General features: G+C 44.1%; 1 protein-coding gene across 2 annotated transcripts in view; it reads left to right on the forward strand.

The window, feature by feature from the left end:
- The first annotated feature begins 14991 nt into the window (after positions 1-14991).
- The window catches only part of LOC124606665 (solute carrier family 22 member 7-like), an 87055-nt gene continuing 82632 nt past the window's right edge, over positions 14992-19414 (forward strand). Inside the window, exon 1 of one of the 2 annotated variants that reach the window (XM_047138676.1) lies at positions 14992-15100. In XM_047138676.1, the coding sequence (XP_046994632.1) occupies positions 15080-15100 (21 nt within the window). In that variant the 5' untranslated portion in view covers positions 14992-15079. The remainder of the gene's footprint in view (positions 15101-19414) is intronic. The other variant, XM_047138677.1, reaches the window with a different exon arrangement.

A 19414-nucleotide genomic window follows, 5' to 3' on the forward strand; every position in this document is an offset into this window, starting at 1 on the left:
ACCTATTTGCGAGATCACTGAAAGTCCAAGATGTTATTCCGAGCTGCTGGTGGAGAAAAATTCGGTAGCTGACGTCTCTGTGTGTAGTCAACAACGATATGTGTGGGGCACTATTCCCAGTCAGCACTGAACTCTTCGTCATATTATTTCTAGTTCAAACATTCTCACATGTCGCTGCTGGTGCAACAAACCCATATTTAACGTTCGTTTTCTCTAGAATATAACAGCGATAGGTGCCGGGTTGGAGTCCTGGGAAGGAAAAAATTAATGTATCGTTTCGTCGTTTCAGTTAAAACATCTAGCTACTGCGGAGAAAATCCGATATGTCATAGTTGATTGTGCTTCGATATCAATCCGATTAGGTTCTGGGTTCGAATCTCTGTCCAACACAAAGCTATACCTCACTGTATTTCAAGTAAGTTACTTGTGAAGAAGCAAATTTTAACATCTCTCGTAGTTCGTTAACAGGGATAGTAGATGCTGGGTAGGAATTCGCGTCCGTTAAAAATGTCTGCGTTATGTAGTTTAAAGTTGATATCTGTTAACTGATACTATCTAAAATCGGGGTATATCACTCTCTGTATGCCTAATCAGGAATGACTGTTAGTTTCCGTCAGTCACGAAATCTTTGCTTAGTCAGCATGACCTAGGTTTGAATCCATTTGCAGAACGAGACGGTTCGTCGTGTCATTTGAAGTTCATACATATTCTCAACTAGCTGCTCGTGGATAACTTAAATTTTTAATGTCATTTTGTGTTAAATAATAAGTACGGTATGTTACTTCCAAGAGTAGATAATGAATGCGACGAACTTACGAGTATTACCTATCTGACGTAATAATGAGAGTGGTAAAGTTTCAGGTACGTCATTTTTTGTAATAAATGTGAGCTTACAAGCCTTAAGGACAGTCTTATCTGTGATACGGTGTTCCCTGATATTTGTAGTATCGTGGTATTACTTTACATCTTGAGTTATTGCGGTAGAGAGCAGTGTTTTCTAGTGGTGACTTGTTGGAACCATTTTCAATAGTCAAACGACTGTACCAAGGAGCGATTAGAGGACCTGCTAGACAGCTGCGTTATGCTGGTTGTATGCGAATCAGGCGAAATGCAATTCAGGTCGTTCGGATACTTTTGTGCACGACTGTACAAGCAGCACCTTCACGAATTCAGTACCGTACTGAAACCAATTTATTTTTGATTGTCCAGTTCGTATACGCTCTGCGCTAGGTGAACCGATGAAAAATCTGGCTGAGTCAAAGTTTTGGAGCAAAAAGCAGAGTGGTTGTACCAACACTTCTACTAATGCCGGTGTGGCGGTCCTCAACACGCCAGCACAGAGAAGACCCTAGTATCGAACTTAGTAGACTTCAGGTGGTGATTCGTCAACATCCAGCACTGCCCCAATGTCACCGTCCTACAGTAAAACCCTCAGGTCGCCAGCGAGATGCGGAACATCTCGTCCAACACACAGTCGATAGACCAACAACGGAAAACAAAAATATGCTGGCCCTGAAACGAATACATATCAGGGAGTGATAAGTGGGAGCACTGTCACAGTTGAAGGCATTGGAAACTCGTTTGTGCACTTGTTTTCTAAACCTAAAGTGGCCCAGGGACAGAACATCGGTCTATTCCGCCCACCACTCCAATCTACACTTAAATGTATATTCATATGTTCTATGTGGACGTTAACAACGTTATCGGTCTACAGGTTTCAACTTTACTTTCACCCTTTTCTTCTTTCTTAATTGTCACTGTTCTTGCTAGTTATATGGATGAATAACGATGCATTGTTCCAACATTTTATTCAGTATGTTATTCAGTTGCTATTTTCCTACTCGTGGGAGGTTCCAATGCATTTCTTATTTAATAACGGTCTATCTGTATCCGTTAGTTTGTAAGGCTGTACAAATTCTTGCGTTGCTTCCTCACTCCTGTGCGGCGTTGGGTCCACTATAGAGAGATAGTTTCTTCAGTATTTTGTATAAAACGTCGCCATGTGTAGAAGTCTCATTTTTTAGTGTAAAACAGACGTGGTTTACGTTCATAAAAGGTTTTCGGTCATCACACAACTTTGTGGCGTACTTCGAATATCTGTAGTTAGAATTACTTGGGAATGAAAAAAAATTTCCGCTATCGAGATCCGATCCAGATAACTCGAACCTTTGATACTAAAATTATCCTCGCTCGGCTGCGGAGTCCTTGAACATTAGGGACCACGTAAAGTGTATAGGTACATTTAAATCTTTCAAACTCTCTTTTTTCGGAAACGATTGAGAGTTTCTTCTTCCTGTTTACATGTGTCGAAGTCCTAGACGTGCCCTACACATACTGTCAATATGAATCAAATCGGTGTGGGAAAGATCATACGATTTCCTTGTAAATCAATTGTAAATCATCTCCTGTTGCACACATTGCTGATTAATGGCAACGTTTTCACGAAAATGACCAATGCTGTAGGGCCCATTTTGTCATTGTATGAAGCGTTTTGTCATCTCCTGCCGATAACGCTACTTAAATTCCTTCGTAGCGAAAAATTTATGTAACTTGGGCCGAATAAATGGTGAACACGATTTATCAACATTATTTAACATAATTCTCAGTAATTATCAATACTTGATTCCTCATCTAATGGACATTTCACAGCTTTCGTTCTAAGTATTATGTGCTATTTTTCAATTTCGAGAGTGTACATAGTTACTGTAGTACATTAGGCCCATGTTAATTTTTACTGCAGTTTCCTAATAATTAACACAAGCTCTACTTCGCCATTTTAGTTGCTGTTGAAATGTGCTCTTATCACAGCGTTGACACTTTCGAACACGAGTTGGGGTACCGCTTAAGAAATAAATAAGGACACTTGTTTCCTATTCTATTAAAGATATATATTTCAGATATAAAGCAAAAAAATAAAAAAATTCAAAAATTTCAAACATATTTGACGCATGGATTTTATAAGGGTGGATCAAAATCTTTCCGTTAGAAGTCCGTTAACTCCAGAGTCGGTATGCCAATTAAGGAAAAGTCGTCGAGACCATTGAGGCAATCATCCTACCGACGCACCAGGTTGAAGATACCCGATTGTTGGAACACTGTGTCCTGCCGCGTGTAGAAGTCCGTAAGTGCCTGCTGCACACCCACGACCGACCGGAATCGTCGACCCTTCGAGGCCTTCCTTAAGCGTGATAATCGCATGGGGGAGGAATCAGGACTGTAGGGTGTGTGCTCGAGTCCCTCCAATTTGAAGTGGCGTAACTCCTGTATTGCAATATTTGCGACATGGGGACTTGTGTTATGACGAAGTAGCAGCACCCTTTTTTGCACCATTCCATGACGGTGATTTTCGATAGGCAAGCTGGCCCACACACATTCTTCATCGTCTGATAGATTCTGCCGATGTTTCTGCTTCGACAGCTACGGAAAGAATAACAGCACGTTGGTCCTTTTTAGAGACATCTGGTGATAACATTGCCTTAGTGCACGTTTCTGCCTTCATCGCACGCACGTTGGAAGACACGCATGCCAGACTAATGCCTCGCCTACATGTCGATACTTATATACCCACATTGCATATACGCTGCGGCAACGCCCTCAATCACAAGCTTTTTTTATCATCCCTTACACTTTGTAATTTTTGTCTCTTCTGCTTTCCATACAAATAGGACTTTGCTGTTCTTTCCTGCAGTCACCGTCAGTATAGGACCATTTACTTGTAGTTTGCAAATAATATCCCTTTAAGTACATATTTCCGCAATCGAGCTCATCTTCTGTAAGAGCTCACGTATCAGAAGATTCATACACTGTAACTTTTTTTTAAGTTACTGCTTTATCTGTTGCTCTGGATAAACTTTACTTTAAGCCGATTCTTCATGTTTTACAAATCCCTTAAATATTTACAGTTCAAATCACTTTCCTTCTTTAGTCTCGGTTCATATTGAAGATTCTCTATTTTATTTCCCTTAGATTTGCTCCTTGTCGCTGTGTCAGAAAAGCGCCAGACTTCTCATGATACCCTCATTGGATTTAGTTGTGCTTACGTTCACTTGCGCAGGTAATTTTAGTTTCAAGCCATGAACCAACTACAAAATGAAGTCTGTATATTATGTCTCCTTGGATATCATCCATTGGGATGTCTCGTTCATAACAGAAAATAAATTCTGCGATATTTGCTTTATTCAAAGTTCTTGGGAAGTTAGTATTTTCAAGTTTTCCTTGCGCCAAAAACCTGACGCTGTGAATTACAGTTTCCTTTTATGTAGTGTACATATCAACCAGGGTCGGCTCTAAGGGGGGGGGCGTCAAACGAGGGTGGTAAGTTTTTGGGGACGGCAAAAACTTAACTATTAATACGATTCCAAACGAATGAATTAAAAAAGGCAATATGTTTTGTATGAACAAGGGTGAGAGTAAGTTGTAAATACAAACTATTCATAGACGCTAATGTCTTACTGAAAACTGTCTAAGATATTGTAAGACAGGTGTCAAATGGAACACTGCAGTTGGTCACATTGGATGTGTCTTTCAAAATGATAAAGCTTGCTAGTGACAGTGTTGCTAACTCAGTTTACACTAAGCGCTCACACAACACGTGAAATGCACGTACGTCAGGTTGAAATCCACTACAGAAACGAAGAATATAATAAATAAATAACGACAAATTCATCTTTAACACCTATAGTAGCACCGCTGAGAATAACACATTGTAATCGATATATATTACAAAAATAAATGTACGCAAGTATTTCGTTGCTGCATAGGTTCGTAGCGTTTTTTCATGAGTTAAATCCACACAACAAACTCACATAACATACTCTCCTTCAATTCTTTACAAAAGTCTGCCAACGCTAGGGTAGCTTTTCGATTCCACGACTGCAAAAATCAAGTGGTTTTGAGACGAAGTACTCTTCGAATCATGTTCGGTGCGCATTATCATCCGGAAAGTAAGCTCTTTGAAGCTTATTCGGTGGAGAGGGGAAGAGGTGAAAATCTGAAGGCGCAGGATCAGATTAAGAAGGTGGGTACTGAGTGACTTCTCAACCCAACTCCGGTATAGCGCGTTTCGTCAGGTTAGGAGAACGTGGGCGACCGTCATCGTGGAGTAGCAATACTTCAGGCAGTCTACCTGGTCGTTGTTCTTTGACTGCATCTGCAAGACGTGTCAGTTGCTGACAGTAAATGTCAGCAAAGATAGCTACACCTCGGGGAAGCAATACGCAGAACTCCACACGGTCGCTGTTCCACCAAATGCCTAACATTATCTTTTGTAGATGAGCAAAGGCCATTTAATGTACGGGGAATTCCTGCTTTGTTTGGGCTCAATAATTCCTTTCTTTTACCTGTGTTAGCACAAAGACGCCGTCTCTCTTCACCAGTAACGATACACGATGGGAATGGTCGGTGTTTCTCACGAGTCCATTGATGATGAGCATGCGGAAGTACATATAAGACTACTCACTGACTTTTGCGGTTTTGGATTAGAGCATGCGGTGCCCATACGCTCGAGTTCTGAACCATTGCCATTCCATTCCAATGTTGCATGATTGTGGAATGATCGCAGTTCATCACATTTGCCCGAGTGTACTGACATGCATCATTGTGGATGCGTTTAAGAGATCTGCTTCAAACCCCGAAGTCTTCTTGAACGTGGAAAGTCACTGACGTCAAAAAGGTTCTTCTTAAAAGGAGAAAACAATTAACTTGTCGTGTTCTGTCCAATGGAATAATCCCCATTTACGGCGAAAATGCCACTTGCTGCTTCCACTACTGTCACCCCTCTATCGAACTCAGAGGAACATGTCGGAAATGATTCGATTGTTTCACTTGGCACTGCATTTTCTAGCGTCCATAACTTCTCTCTTTATTTCCATATGACAAAATGACGATATGTAACCTTAAATACCAACATTGAAATACAAATAAAAAATAACAATCGTTAAATAAACCCATAGCAACCGGAGTACTAAATTAAGAAACAAAAATGCCACGAACTTATGCACCAACCTAATACACTGTATATGTATGCATGTCTGTATGTTGTACATCTCCTTATAAACCACTGGACAGTTTTTAACCAACCTTGGTACACGTATCACTTACAATCTGAAAAAAAAAACGCTGAGAGGGTCAGAATCACGTATCTATCAAAGGCGTGAGGGTGGTGGTGAAAAGTAGAGTATTTCATGGCGCATAGACAGCCAGACTACATTCATCCAGTATTTGAGAATGACAGCACTTAGTGACTTGCAACAAACTTTGCACATAATTTAAAACCTTTACAAAACACGTCCTTGCTGACAACCGCACAAAATTATGAAATGAAAAATGTTTATCGTTTACATCATTTTCGCAGTTGAAGCAATAAAACTGCTTCATCAGACATGACTTTGATATTTTACTTCTTTACTACTAATTCTAGTCATAACACATTTTGCAGACAGCATTCACATATACCAATACGTGTATCTGAAAAATTATATAATTTTGTAACATACAGTGCAGGAGGTACGACGTCATAAACACTGAAAGCACGGAAAACCGCCGAATCACGCAAAACGTTTAAATTTATTTATTCTTTGTTACTATATTCGCAACACACTACGAACTGAGCGTTTACATACAACGCTAAATGTATGCGAAAAATATATCGCAGAACGATGTGTAGTTCAGGTGTTACGGCATCAAATTCTGAGTGCGTCAAAAACTGCTGCATCACTCATGACAATTCAATTTACTATTTCTCTACTACTAACCCTATTCGCAATGCATTTCGCAAACAATGTCCACGTATATCAATGGATGTGCCTGCAACATTAACCACACGAAGTTCAGGGGATATGACGTAATTAACAATGAGCTGCGTGAAAACCAAACCACAGGGCGAATTTCGTTACAGATACAGGTGAAATATACACTCCTGGAAATTGAAATAAGAACACCGTGAATTCATTGTCCCAGGAAGGGGAAACTTTATTGACACATTCCTGGGGTCAGATACATCACATGATCACACAGACAGAACCACAGGCACATAGACACAGGCAACAGAGCATGCACAATGTCGGCACTAGTACAGTGTATATCCACCTTTCGCAGCAATGCAGGCTGCTATTCTCCCATGGAGACGATCGTAGAGATGCTGGATGTAGTCCTGTGGAACGGCTTGTCATGCCATTTCCACCTGGCGCCTCAGTTGGACCAGCGTTCGTGCTGGACGTGCAGACCGCGTGAGACGACGCTTCATCCAGTCCCAAACATGCTCAATGGGGGACAGATCCGGAGATCTTGCTGGCCAGGGTAGTTGACTTACACCTTCTAGAGCACATTGGGTGGCACGGGATACATGCGGACGTGCATTGTCCTGTTGGAACAGCAAGTTCCTTGCCGGTCTAGGAATAGTAGAACGATGGGTTCGATGACAGTTTGGATGTACCGTGCACTATTCAGTGTCCCCTCGACGATCACCAGTGGTGTACGGCCAGTGTAGGAGATCGCTCCCCACACCATGATGCCGGGTGTTGGCCCTGTGTGCCTCGGTCGTATGCAGTCCTGATTGTGGCGCTCACCTGCACGGCGCCAAACACGCATACGACCATCATTGGCACCAAGGCAGATGCGACTCTCATCGCTGAAGACGACACGTCTCCATTCGTCCCTCCATTCACGCCTGTCGCGACACCACTGGAGGCGGGCTGCACGATGTTGGGGCGTGAGCGGAAGACGGCCTAACGGTGTGCGGGACCGTAGCCCAGCTTCATGGAGACGGTTGCGAATGGTCCTCGCCGATACCCCAGGAGCAACAGTGTCCCTAATTTGCTGGGAAGTGGCGGTGCGGTCCCCTACGGCACTGCGTAGGATCCTACGGTCTTGGCGTGCATCCGTGCGTCGCTGCGGTCCGGTCCCAGGTCGACGGGCACGTGCACCTTCCGCCGACCACTGGCGACAACATCGATGTACTGTGGAGACCTCACGCCCCACGTGTTGAGCAATTCGGCGGTACGTCCACCCGGCCTCCCGCATGCCCACTATACGCCCTCGCTCAAAGTCCGTCAACTGCACATACGGTTCACGTCCACGCTGTCGCGGCATGCTACCAGTGTTAAAGACTGCGATGGAGCTCCGTATGCCACGACAAACTGGCTGACACTGACGGCGGCGGTGCACAAATGCTGCGCAGCTAGCGCCATTCGACGGCCAACACTGCGGTTCCTGGTGTGTCCGCTGTGCCGTGCGTGTGATCATTGCTTGTACAGCCCTCTCGCAGTGTCCGGAGCAAGTATGGTGGGTCTGACACACCGGTGTCAATGTGTTCTTTTTTCCATTTCCAGGAGTGTATGTAGGACTGTGTGAGTGAAATATGTTGGACATGTGCGAATGTGGACTAAGCCATAGGTAAAAAGCTCCTCCCAAACCCCTGGATCAGCCGGCCACTGTGGTCGAGCGGTTCTACGCGCTTCAGTCCAGAACCACGCGGCTGCTACGGACGCAGGTTCGAATCCTGCCTCGGGCATGGATGGGTGTGATGTCCTTAGGTTAGTTAGGTTTAAGTAGTTCTAGGTTCTAGGGGACTGATGACCTCAGATGTTAAGTCCCATATTGCTTAGAGCCATTTGAAACCCCTGATACATATATTATTTATTATATGGAAGGAAATCCTGCGGAGGTAGAAAGCAGCAACTTATTACTTGGGTGGGGGTGCTTAAGTTGGAGAGAGAATGAGGGAACAGGACATGGACTGATGCAGTGGAGGAAGAAGAAGGACTCAGATAGGAGGAGGAGACATACAGAGAGTAGGGGAGATGGATAGAGAGAGAATAAGCATGAGGAGAAGGCAGGGAGGGGTCAGGAGTAGATGGACAGAGAGAGAGGGAGAAGGAATAGTGGACAAAGAGAGAGGGGAGGAAGGGATTGACATATGGGAGCAGGGACATGGACAGAGGGGAAGGAGCAGATGGTCAGAACAGGGAGGAGCGGATTGATGGAGAAAAGGAAAGGAGGTGATGGAGTGGGTTGGAGGCAATGAACAGAGTGTGAGTGTTGAGATGGGTGAAGGCGGCCTAGAAGATGGACAGAGAAAGGTGGGACGAGCAGAGGGACAGAGAGAGGGAAAAGAAGAGATAAACATAGAGAAATAGGAGGACATCGACAGAGGAGGAAGGGAAAGATGGACAGAGGGAGGGGCAGGAGAAGATGGACAGAGGGGCAGGAGCAGAATGACAGTGAGTGGGGGAGGTGGAAATGAACAGAGAGGGGGTGGAGGAGATGGAGATAGGGAGAGGAAGCCAGATATGGACTAACAGATGACTGGAATAAATATATACACCGGGAGTGCCAGATACTCAGCTAGTAAATAAATAAAAAAGTAAATTATGTACTGCCCATCACAAGCTGCAGTCTTTTGAATCTAGACATTGTAATGAATCGTCATTTACATGGAGAAATATGCATGACATCCTTTCGCAACTACCCCCCCCCCCCCCCCCCCCCCCCCCACCTTTGGATTTTCCGTTAATGTCATTTACCATTTACGTTCCTCTCCTTCTTGCAACCAGTTTATTTAGATTTTCACTTTAATAAATGGACTGCTTGTTCTCGGCCGTCAACCGTGGCCGTGGCATGTCAGAAAGCGCGTACTCTCGACATCCAATCATAGACGCTTTTCCTTTATGTACTACGAACACACTAAATACCCACTGGAGATTTAAACACTTTTTTAACAAATAAAACATTTATATGTAAATCACTCGCTGTTCTATGACCTTCCTCTTTATACAACGGAAGCGCTGACGGTTTCGCCTATAATGCAGCACTGAGATGAGCTGGTTGCTCCAGGTGTCGCACTGCAGATGTCTCAGGTACTTCCACTCCGTCTCCTCCGAGATGTTGTGAATTCTCCTCCCGTAAAAATGTTGTTTTATTTTATTTGAATCGATGATGAAAATACATGGCTGAACCAAAGTTGCAGCCGGCAAGGGTGGCCGAGCGGTTCTAGGCGCTTCGGTCTGGAACCACGCGACCGCTACGGTCGCAGGTTCGAATCCTACCTCGGGCATGGGTGTGTGTGATGTCCTTAAGTTAGTTTTAAGTAGTTCTAAGTTCTAGGGGACTGATGGCCTCAGATGATAAGTCCTATAGTGCTCAGACCCATCTGAAACCCTTTTGAACCAAAGTTGCAAATGCAATTTCTGACATGAAAAAAAATGGTTCAAATGGCCCTGAGCACTATAGGACTTAACATCTGTGGTCATCAGTCCCCTAGAACTTAGAACTACTTAAACCTAACTAACCTAAGGACATCACACACATCCATGCCCGAGGCAGGATTCGAACCTGCGACCGTAGCAGTCGCGCGGTTCCGGACTGCTAGACCACCGCGGCCGGCCTTCTTACATGAAACTGAGGAATGAAACCAGGGAACTGCCATTATGGCAAGAAATTTTATAACAGTGGATAACGTAACCAACACTTAAAATTTTTAAAACATTAACATTTTTATTTATTTAGAGTTCGTTCTTTTTCACCTGAAAGATACACATGTTCCTTAGTTGGATCAGAAATCCGTCCCTACGCTGTTTTTGCATAGGGACGTATTCCTAAGCCACGTATCAACGATGCGTGGCAGATCACTTCGTCTGCATCGCTTCTGTGTTTTACGCATACTGCTTTCTTCCATGGTCACCTGCTGTTGCGTTTCTCTTGGACAGCTTGATTGGTACATGTACAGCAACTGTCGTCATTCTGGTGGTGCTCGTTCCTCTGCACTGAATACTCCCCTCCACTTTCGTTACATTATATTGCATCACATACACATCTGTAGCAAATACGTTGTTTTCTGCTTTCGTGGACTGTGTGGTTTCATCCTCCATCACTTGTAGTTTAATAAGCTTTTTTTTTTCATTTTGTTTTGGAACTTCACACCAAATTACCCAAGTCTTAACAAAAAAATCTGTTTTGCACCAATTATTACAATTGCTGCTATTAAGATTCAGGCATTGATACTTCATTTAGAAAACATGTTTTACGTTTTGTATATTAAAATGGTTCAAATGGCTCTGAGGACTATGGGACTTAACTTCTGAGGTCATCGGTCCCCTAGGACTTAGAACTACTTAAACGTAACTAACCTAGGGACATCACATACATCCATGCCCGAGGGAGGATTCGAACCTGCGACCGAAGCGGTCGCGCGATTCCAGACTGTAGCGCCTAGAACCGCTGGGCCACTCCGGCCGGCTTTGTGTAATACATTCATAATGTATTGGGGGGAGGGGGGGTGGAAGAATTCTGATTTACCTCAACAAAGTTGTAGTGTTTGAAACAGCACGGAGGTTTGTCTTTGCACATCGCAAAGCCGTATTTATTGAATGGTAATCCTCTCATGAATGGCTTCCTCTCATGTTAAATCAGTGTCCGGAGGTAAAATAGTCCCCCATTCGGATCTCCGGGGGGGGGGGGGGGGGGACAACTTGAAAGGAGGCAAAAAATCAAAACGAGAATTGGTACCTGGAATGTCAGAACTCTGCTACAGGCAGGAAAACTAGAAAACCTTAAAAGAGAGATGGAAAAGAATTATATGGACCTCGTAGGAGTTGCTGAGGTAAGATGGAATGGACATGGAGAGTTGCAGTCAGATGAATATGTATTCTACTACTCAGGAGGAGAAGTAAAAGAAATTAATGGAGTAGGAATGATTATGACAAAGGAATTGGCTAAATGTGTGGAATATGTAGACTATGCAAATGACCGGGTTATTGGTGTAAGGCTGAAAGGAGCACAAAAAGATTTACTGATTGTCCAGGTGTATATGACAACTTCAGAACATGATGATCAAATTGTAGAAGAAACGTACAATGTAATAGAGAGAATAATGGACGAAAATAAAAAATGCTGCAAAATAGTAATGGGAGACTGGAACGCCATTGTGGGAGAAGGGAAAGAGGGAAACATAGTAGGCAGTCATGGTCTTGGAAAGAGAAATGATAGAGGTGAATGGTTAATTGACTTCTGCAGGGAAAGGCAGCTGATAGTGGCAAACACATGGTTCAAGAACCATAAGAGGAGGCTCTACACTTGGAAATCACCAGGGGATAAATGCAGAAACCAAATCGATTTTATACTGGTAGAAGAAAGATACAGGAATGGAATCAAGAAGGTGCACGCATTACCAGGTGCAGATATTAATAGTGGCCACAACTTACTTATGGCAGAAATAGAAATAAGAATGAAAAAACTGAAAAAGGCGACAATGGTGAACAAGTGGGATCTAGAGAAGATAAGGTCCAACAAAGAAGAAATTACATAAATGCTGTCTCGGGACTTTCTAAACACATTACGAGACAAAGAAGCACCTGATAATGCCAACGAGTACTGGAATATGCTGAAAGAAGGAATCATTAAAGCAGGACAGCAAAATATAGGATATGTAAAAGGGAAAAGGTCAAAAAAACCAGGGGTCACTCAAGAAATGATTTCCAAGATGGAGGAGAGAAGAAAATTGAAAAACAAGAACACTGAAGATGCAAGAAAGATATATCGAAGGTTAAATAACGAACTGCGAAGAGAAACAGAGCAGGCTAGGAAAAAATGGCTAAAAGAGGAATGTGATGAAATTGAAGAACTGGATAGGAAGGGAAGATACGACTTACTATACAACAGAGTAAAGACTATGACATGGGAACAAAACAGAGCAGGAAGTGCTACTATGGAAATTTTGAGTAAAGACGAAGAGGTAGTGTACAAAGATCGTGACGATGTCCTCCAGAGATGGGAAGAATATATAAAAGAGCTATATGACACAAATAGCAAACCAGAAACTCTGGAACTTGAATCACACAACAGCGTAAGTGATGAAGAGAAAGGACCGACCATCATAATGGAAGAAGTAAAGTCTGCCATTGCTGCAATGAAAAATGGCAAAGCAGTAGGTACAGATACAATACCGGGAGAAATACTAAAATGCTTGAACCACAATGGAATAAGAGAAATATTGAGGTTATGTAATAAAATATATGACAATGGTGAATGTCCTGAGGACTTTTTGACAACAGTAATGATTCCATTACCGAAAAAACAAGGAACCAAGAAATGCAGCGAGCACAGCACAATCAGCCTCATTTCACATGCAGCCAAAGTGATGTTAAGAATAATTAATAAAAGACTTGAAAAAGTAATGGAGGAGAATCTCGGCGAGGAGCAGTTTGGCTTTAGACGGAATACGGGCACCAGAGATGCAATAGGGCTTCTACGAATCTTGGGAGAAAGGTTTATTGAAAAAGGAAGAGACCTATATAATTGTGCTTCATCGATTTAGAAAAGGCATTTGCCAATGTGGTTTGGGACAAGCTGGCGACTATTATGAGGGAAAAGAGAGTGGACTGGAAAACCAGAAGACTTATAAACTCATTATACCTTAATCAAAAAGTTTCAGTTAAAGTGAGAGGAGGAAGTACAAACTGGATCAGACTAGGAAAAGGAGTAAGACGAGGATGCTGTTTATCACCTACTCTTTTCGACCTGTACTTGGAAAATATGATTGACCAATGCTCATTAGATGACAAAGGAGTAGAAATTGGAGGAAGAAGAGTAGGGTGCTTGAGCTTTGCTGATGACATGGTCCTTCTAGCCACAGGGGAAAAAGAATTACAGGATTTGGTGGACACCATTGCAACTAACGGAAAAAAATATGGAATGAAAATAAACACAAATAAAACAAAAGTATTGGCAATAGGAGGAAATAAGGAAATAAAAATTGTGCTGAATGGAGAAACACTAGAACAGATGCAAAATTTTAAGTATCTTGGAAGCAGGATAGACACCGACTGGAAGTGCACCACAGAAATTAAAACAAGGATAGCAATGGCAAAAGAGGAGTTTTATAAGAAAAGGAGAATCTTCTGCAGCGGTCTGGACAGAGAAGTCAGAAAGAGACTCATAAAATGTCTTGTATGGAGTGTTCTTCTATATGGCGCTGAAACATGGACTATGAGGAAAAAAGACAGAGAAAGGCTGGAGGCTTTTGAGATCTGGACATGGCGGAAGATGGAAAGAATAAGTTGGATGGACAGAGTAAAACATGAAGACGTACTGAGAAGAGTGGGAGAGAAAAGACAGTTACTAGATGTAATAAAGGGAAGAAAAAGAAATTGGATTGGGCATATATTAAGAAAGAATGACGGACTGATAAAAACAGTTTTAGAAGGTTATGTAGAATGGAAAAGGAAGCAAGGAAGGAAGAGATTCCAGATACTGGATGACATGATGGACGGTACAACATACAGCAGCCTTAAGAAGGAAGCAATGGATCGCAGAAAATGGAGAGGCAAAGGACCTGTTAATATAGCAGATAACTGATGATGATGATGATGAATCCTCTTATGGGTAAAAATGAAAGAGAATCCATTTTTACGCTCTTATCCGGTTGTAGAATTTGATTAGCTGTTAGCTAATTAAACCGAAATTCCACTGGTGAGAAATACAAACTGTTGAAGTGTCCCCTTATTTGAAGTACACCCCCTCTTGCCTAAGGAAAGTACAGCACGGCATAATAATTGTAGCTGTACTGAGACAACACGTCATCTTATTTCGGAAGAACAGTTTCGTTCCTAATGCATGTCACTTAGAATGCATACTCGTTATGTCGCGTCCGATAGTCCTCATGGTTTTCACTTACGGTACTTTTACTGTTTTCAATTCATAAAAAACCCTCGAATAAACGCTGTCCCATAAATCCGAAAGAATATGCCAAAACAGTCTTGTTTGAGGCTTATCTTCCGTTTTTAAGTCCGCTTGTAGCCGTATTAATTTGCATTCAGATTAAGTATAGCTTTCCAATTGCCTTACACGTTATTAGGAAGGCCTTGAGGACGGTATCTACCACGACATTGAAGCATACGATAGTCGTGTTGACTCATTAGCGTCAAACACGCCCTAACGTAAATGTTCACTAATGAGCCTAGAATCTTTATTTTCGTGTTATCACCATAACTAGGACTAAGCAGACACTGTGCCCTCAAGCTCTTTAGATTCAGTGTAACACGAGCGGCGACAGGTACACGAATCACTGCGCCGAGGCACCTACAGGATGGCTGACGCAGATGTACGAGTATGTTCTCATTTTACTATAAGCGCTGTAGTTATACTGTCTGTCTGTATCTCTCTGTGTTGTCTTCACAACTTCGTCTTTACACACTTCACGGGAATTAAAATGCGTAACCGAATACTTGTATGTTATAACGTCACCTTATTCAATCTCTTCGCGAAAAGTACTGGAATGATTCTACAGCAGTAGAGATGCCACAGTTCTATAAACTTGCGTCTAAGTACACTTGTAAATGTACGAGCGTGAGTCGTGTAAGACTTAAGACCCCCTTTATTCCTGGGGCGATTGCACGTATCGACAAGCGGTTTTCGGCGAATCATGGCGGACTATGGGGCACATACGTTGGTACATGCACAATAAACACAACGTTTATATTGACCGAGATGATGAGGCAAGTACATGTTTTTTAAGTGGGACGCTATACCATTTTACTTTTTTTACCATCATTCGAATGCTCTGGAAAAGACGCGCATAGTGATGTAACGCATGTTACTATTGTGATTCAAACTTTGCTTAAAAGAGGGCGGATGAGGATTTACCTACGTAGCGTAGGCCGTGCATGCTGCATAGAGCACGGCAACTCGGCCTGCGGGTCGCGCGAGGCGTGTTTACAGTCTGGAGCCACTTCCGACCGCCTCGACCTTCAATCGTACAATATTTACCAAGGTCTTTTAAGCGAAGTTTGAATCACATATAGCAACATGCGTTACATCACTATACCCGTCTTTTCCAGAGCGTTCGAATGATGGTAAAAAAAGTACAGCGTCCCATTTAAAAAACATGTACTTGTCTCATTATCTGGATCAATATAGGCCGGCCAGTGTGGCCGAGCGGTTCTAGGCGCTACAGTCTGGAACCGCGCGACCGCTACGGTCGCAAGTTCGAATCCTGCCTCGGGCATGGATGTGTATGATGTCCTTAGGTTAGTTAGGTTTAAGTAGTTCTAAGTTCTAGGGGACAGATGACCACAGATGTTAAGTCCCATAATGCTCAGAGCCATTTGAACCATTTTTTTCGGTCAATATAAACGTTGTGATTATTGTGCATGTACCAAAGTATGTGCCCTATAGTCGGCTATGATTCGCCAAACACCACTTGTCGATACGTGCAATCGCCCCCGGAATAATGGAGGTGTTACATCTTACTCGACTCACCCTATACATATATATATATATATATATATATATATATATATATATATATATATATATGTGTGTGTGTGTGTGTGTGTGTGTGTGTGTGTGTATGTATGTATGTATGTATGTATATATATATGTATGTATATATGTATACAGGGTCAGCCACCTAACGTTACCGCTGGGTATATTTCGTAAACCACATCAAATACTGACGAATCGATGGTGGCGGAAAACGCGAAGAGCACGTCGCCGCTCACGTATTGCGTCACGGCACGCCTCGTTCCACCAAGGAACTGGGGGACGTCGGGGCAATTCGGAGGTGCGTGGTATTGAACGTTCCGCAGCTGTAAGAATAATGTCGGTAATATGTGTGACCTCATCGTCGACGCTGGGAAAGTGACGGTCATCGAATGTCGCGAGAGACGAAAAAAGTGTCCAATCGGCTTGGGCAAACTTCCAGCGTCGCGGTCGCATGTATGGCAGTTGAGGCTGCAGTCTAAGGACACATGGAAAGTGGTCACTCGAGTGTGTATCATCAAGGGCGAACCAGTCGAAGCGCCGAGCTAGCGGAACAGTACCGACCGAAAGGTCCAAATGAGAGAAATTTGTCGTGGAGGCAGACAAAAGTGTAGGGACCCCAGTGTTGAGGCAAACTAGATCCGCGTGGTGGAAGACGTCTAGCAATAGTGAGCCACGTGGACAAGGATGTGGAGATCCCCAAAGTGGGTGGTGGGCATTGAAGTCCCCATCCAGCAAATACGGGGGTGGAAGCTGACCAAGAAGATGAAGGAGATCAGCTCGTGCCATTGGTGTGGACGATGGAATGTATACAGTACAAAGAGAAAAGGTATATCCAGAAAGGGAAAGACGGACAGCGACAGCTTGGAAGGAAGTGTTTAAGGGGATTGGGTGATAATGGAGAGTATCATGGAGAAGAATCATGAGTCCTCCATGGTCTGGAGTGCCTTCAACAGAGGGAGATCAAATCGGACGGACCGAAAATGGAGGAGAACAAAGTGGTCATGGGGACGCAGCTTTGTTTCCTGAAGACAGAAGATGACCGGCGAGTAGGATCGTAAGAGGATCGACAATTCATCCCGATTGGCTCGAATGCCGCGGATATTCCAGTGGATAATGGACATAGGGTGAACAGAAAATGGAGGAATGTGACCAAGGTTGCCATCAACTCAACGACTGCTCAGAGCTTGCGACCGACAGCATGGAATAGCATTCAGCCGATGGCAAAAGATCCTGATCCATAGGTTGTTCAGGAGCAGCTCCTGCCACCAGCGATCGGCCGGTTGATCGGCCGCCAGCAGCGCGCCTCGGCGACACAGAAGACGGCCGAGGGCGATTTCCGCCAGTTGGTGCTGTAGATGGGACACGCCTTGGCGGAGAAGGAGATGAACTAGGTTTCTTAGTAGCCTTCTTGGAAATGTGATGTTTAGATGAAGGAGGAACCGATGGTTGTGAAGTTGGGGTATGTAAAAATTCTTCACGAGTATGCTCTTTTTTCGAAGTCTTGGTGTCTGACTTTTGGGCTCGAGATTTAGCAGAACCTGATGAAGGGTGAGCCATAGAGTGGGCGGGCGAAAGTGGTGAGGTTGAACGGGCGATCTTTGCGCTGGCCGATCGGACGACCGTGGCACTAAAGGTGAGTTCGCAAGTCTGCGTGGCCGCCTCTTTTGTTGGCCGAGGAGAAGCAAGGACAGTGCTGTATTTTCCTGTCTGAGGCACGGTGGGCTGTCGACTGGCGAATAATTTTCGAGCAGCAAAGGTCGACACCTTTTCCTTCACTCTGATTTCCTGGATGAGCTTTTCGTCTTTAAAAACAGGGCAATCTTGAGAGGAAGCAGCGTGGTCACCCATACAGTTGATGCAGCGAGGGGATGGAGGTGGACAAGCACCCTCATGGGCATCCTTGCCACACGTAACACATTTGGCCGGATTGGAACAGGACTGGCTGGTGTGATTGAACCGCTGACACCGATAGCAACGCGTATGGTTTGGGACGTAGGGGCGAACGGAAATTATCTCATAGCCTGCTTTGATTTTCGATGGGAGGTGAACTTTGTCAAATGTCAAGAAGACAGTGCGGGTTGGAATGATGTTCGTGTCAACCCTTTTCATAACTCTATGAACAGCCGTTACGCCCTGGTCAGACAGGTAGTGCTGAATTTCTTTGTCAGACAATCCATCGAGGGAGCGTGTATAAACGACTCCACACAAGGAATTTAAAGTGTGGTGTGCTTCAACCCGGACAGGGAAGGTGTGGAGCAGTGAAGTACGCAGCAATTTTTGTGCCTGGAGGGCACTGACTGTTTCTAACAACAAGGTGCCATTCCGCAATCTGGAACAAGACTTTACAGGACCTGCAATTGCGTCGACACCTTTCTGAATAATGAAAGAGTTGACCGTGGAGAAGTCATGACCTTCGTCAGACCGAGAAACAACAAGGAACTGTGGCAACGATGGAAGAACTGTCTGTGGCTGAGACTCAGTGAACTTACGCTTGTGAGCAGACATAGTGGAAGGCGAGGAAACCATTGCGGATGAATCCCCCATGATTACCGGCGTCTTCGATGGCGCGCTCCTCCCTTGTGGGGGCCCTCTCTGAGGGCACTCCCACCTTAGGTGATTGTTCACACCTTAGGTCACACCTCCCGACAAACGGACAGAGGGACCAATCGGCACTTTCGGAAGGTATCAGCTCGGGTAATCACCCCTCCCTGGGCCTGGCCGTTACCAGGGGGTACGTACGTGTCCTACCTGTCTACCCGGGGCAGGGAATCATGCATTACCCCATCACCGGCTACGCACAAAATGCGTGGGCAGGCCTTCAGACACGCACAGGGAGAAAGAAAGAAAAAGGGAAGAAACAAAGAAAGGGAAAGGAAAGAAGAGAGGTCTCAAACGCCGCAGCAGAGAAAAGGGTAAAAAGAAGAGGTGAGGAAAAGAGAAGGACAAAGGAAGGATGAAGACATACAAGCAGAGAAGGCGAAGAATGCGTTACATTTACGAGCATCCGTCTCCGGACGCAGGCACAAACCATACTCCCAGAGGGGGGAAAGGGAAGGAAAGAGCCAGAGGGGTGGGGAGGGGGGTGAAGATGGGGGATAGGGAAGATGCGGAAAGGGAAGGTATGCAGCCCGGAAAGGAAGGAGGGCCACATTAGCTC

This window comes from Schistocerca americana, chromosome 3 (genome assembly GCF_021461395.2).
Source record: "Schistocerca americana isolate TAMUIC-IGC-003095 chromosome 3, iqSchAmer2.1, whole genome shotgun sequence".
NCBI lineage: Eukaryota > Metazoa > Arthropoda > Insecta > Orthoptera > Acrididae > Schistocerca > Schistocerca americana.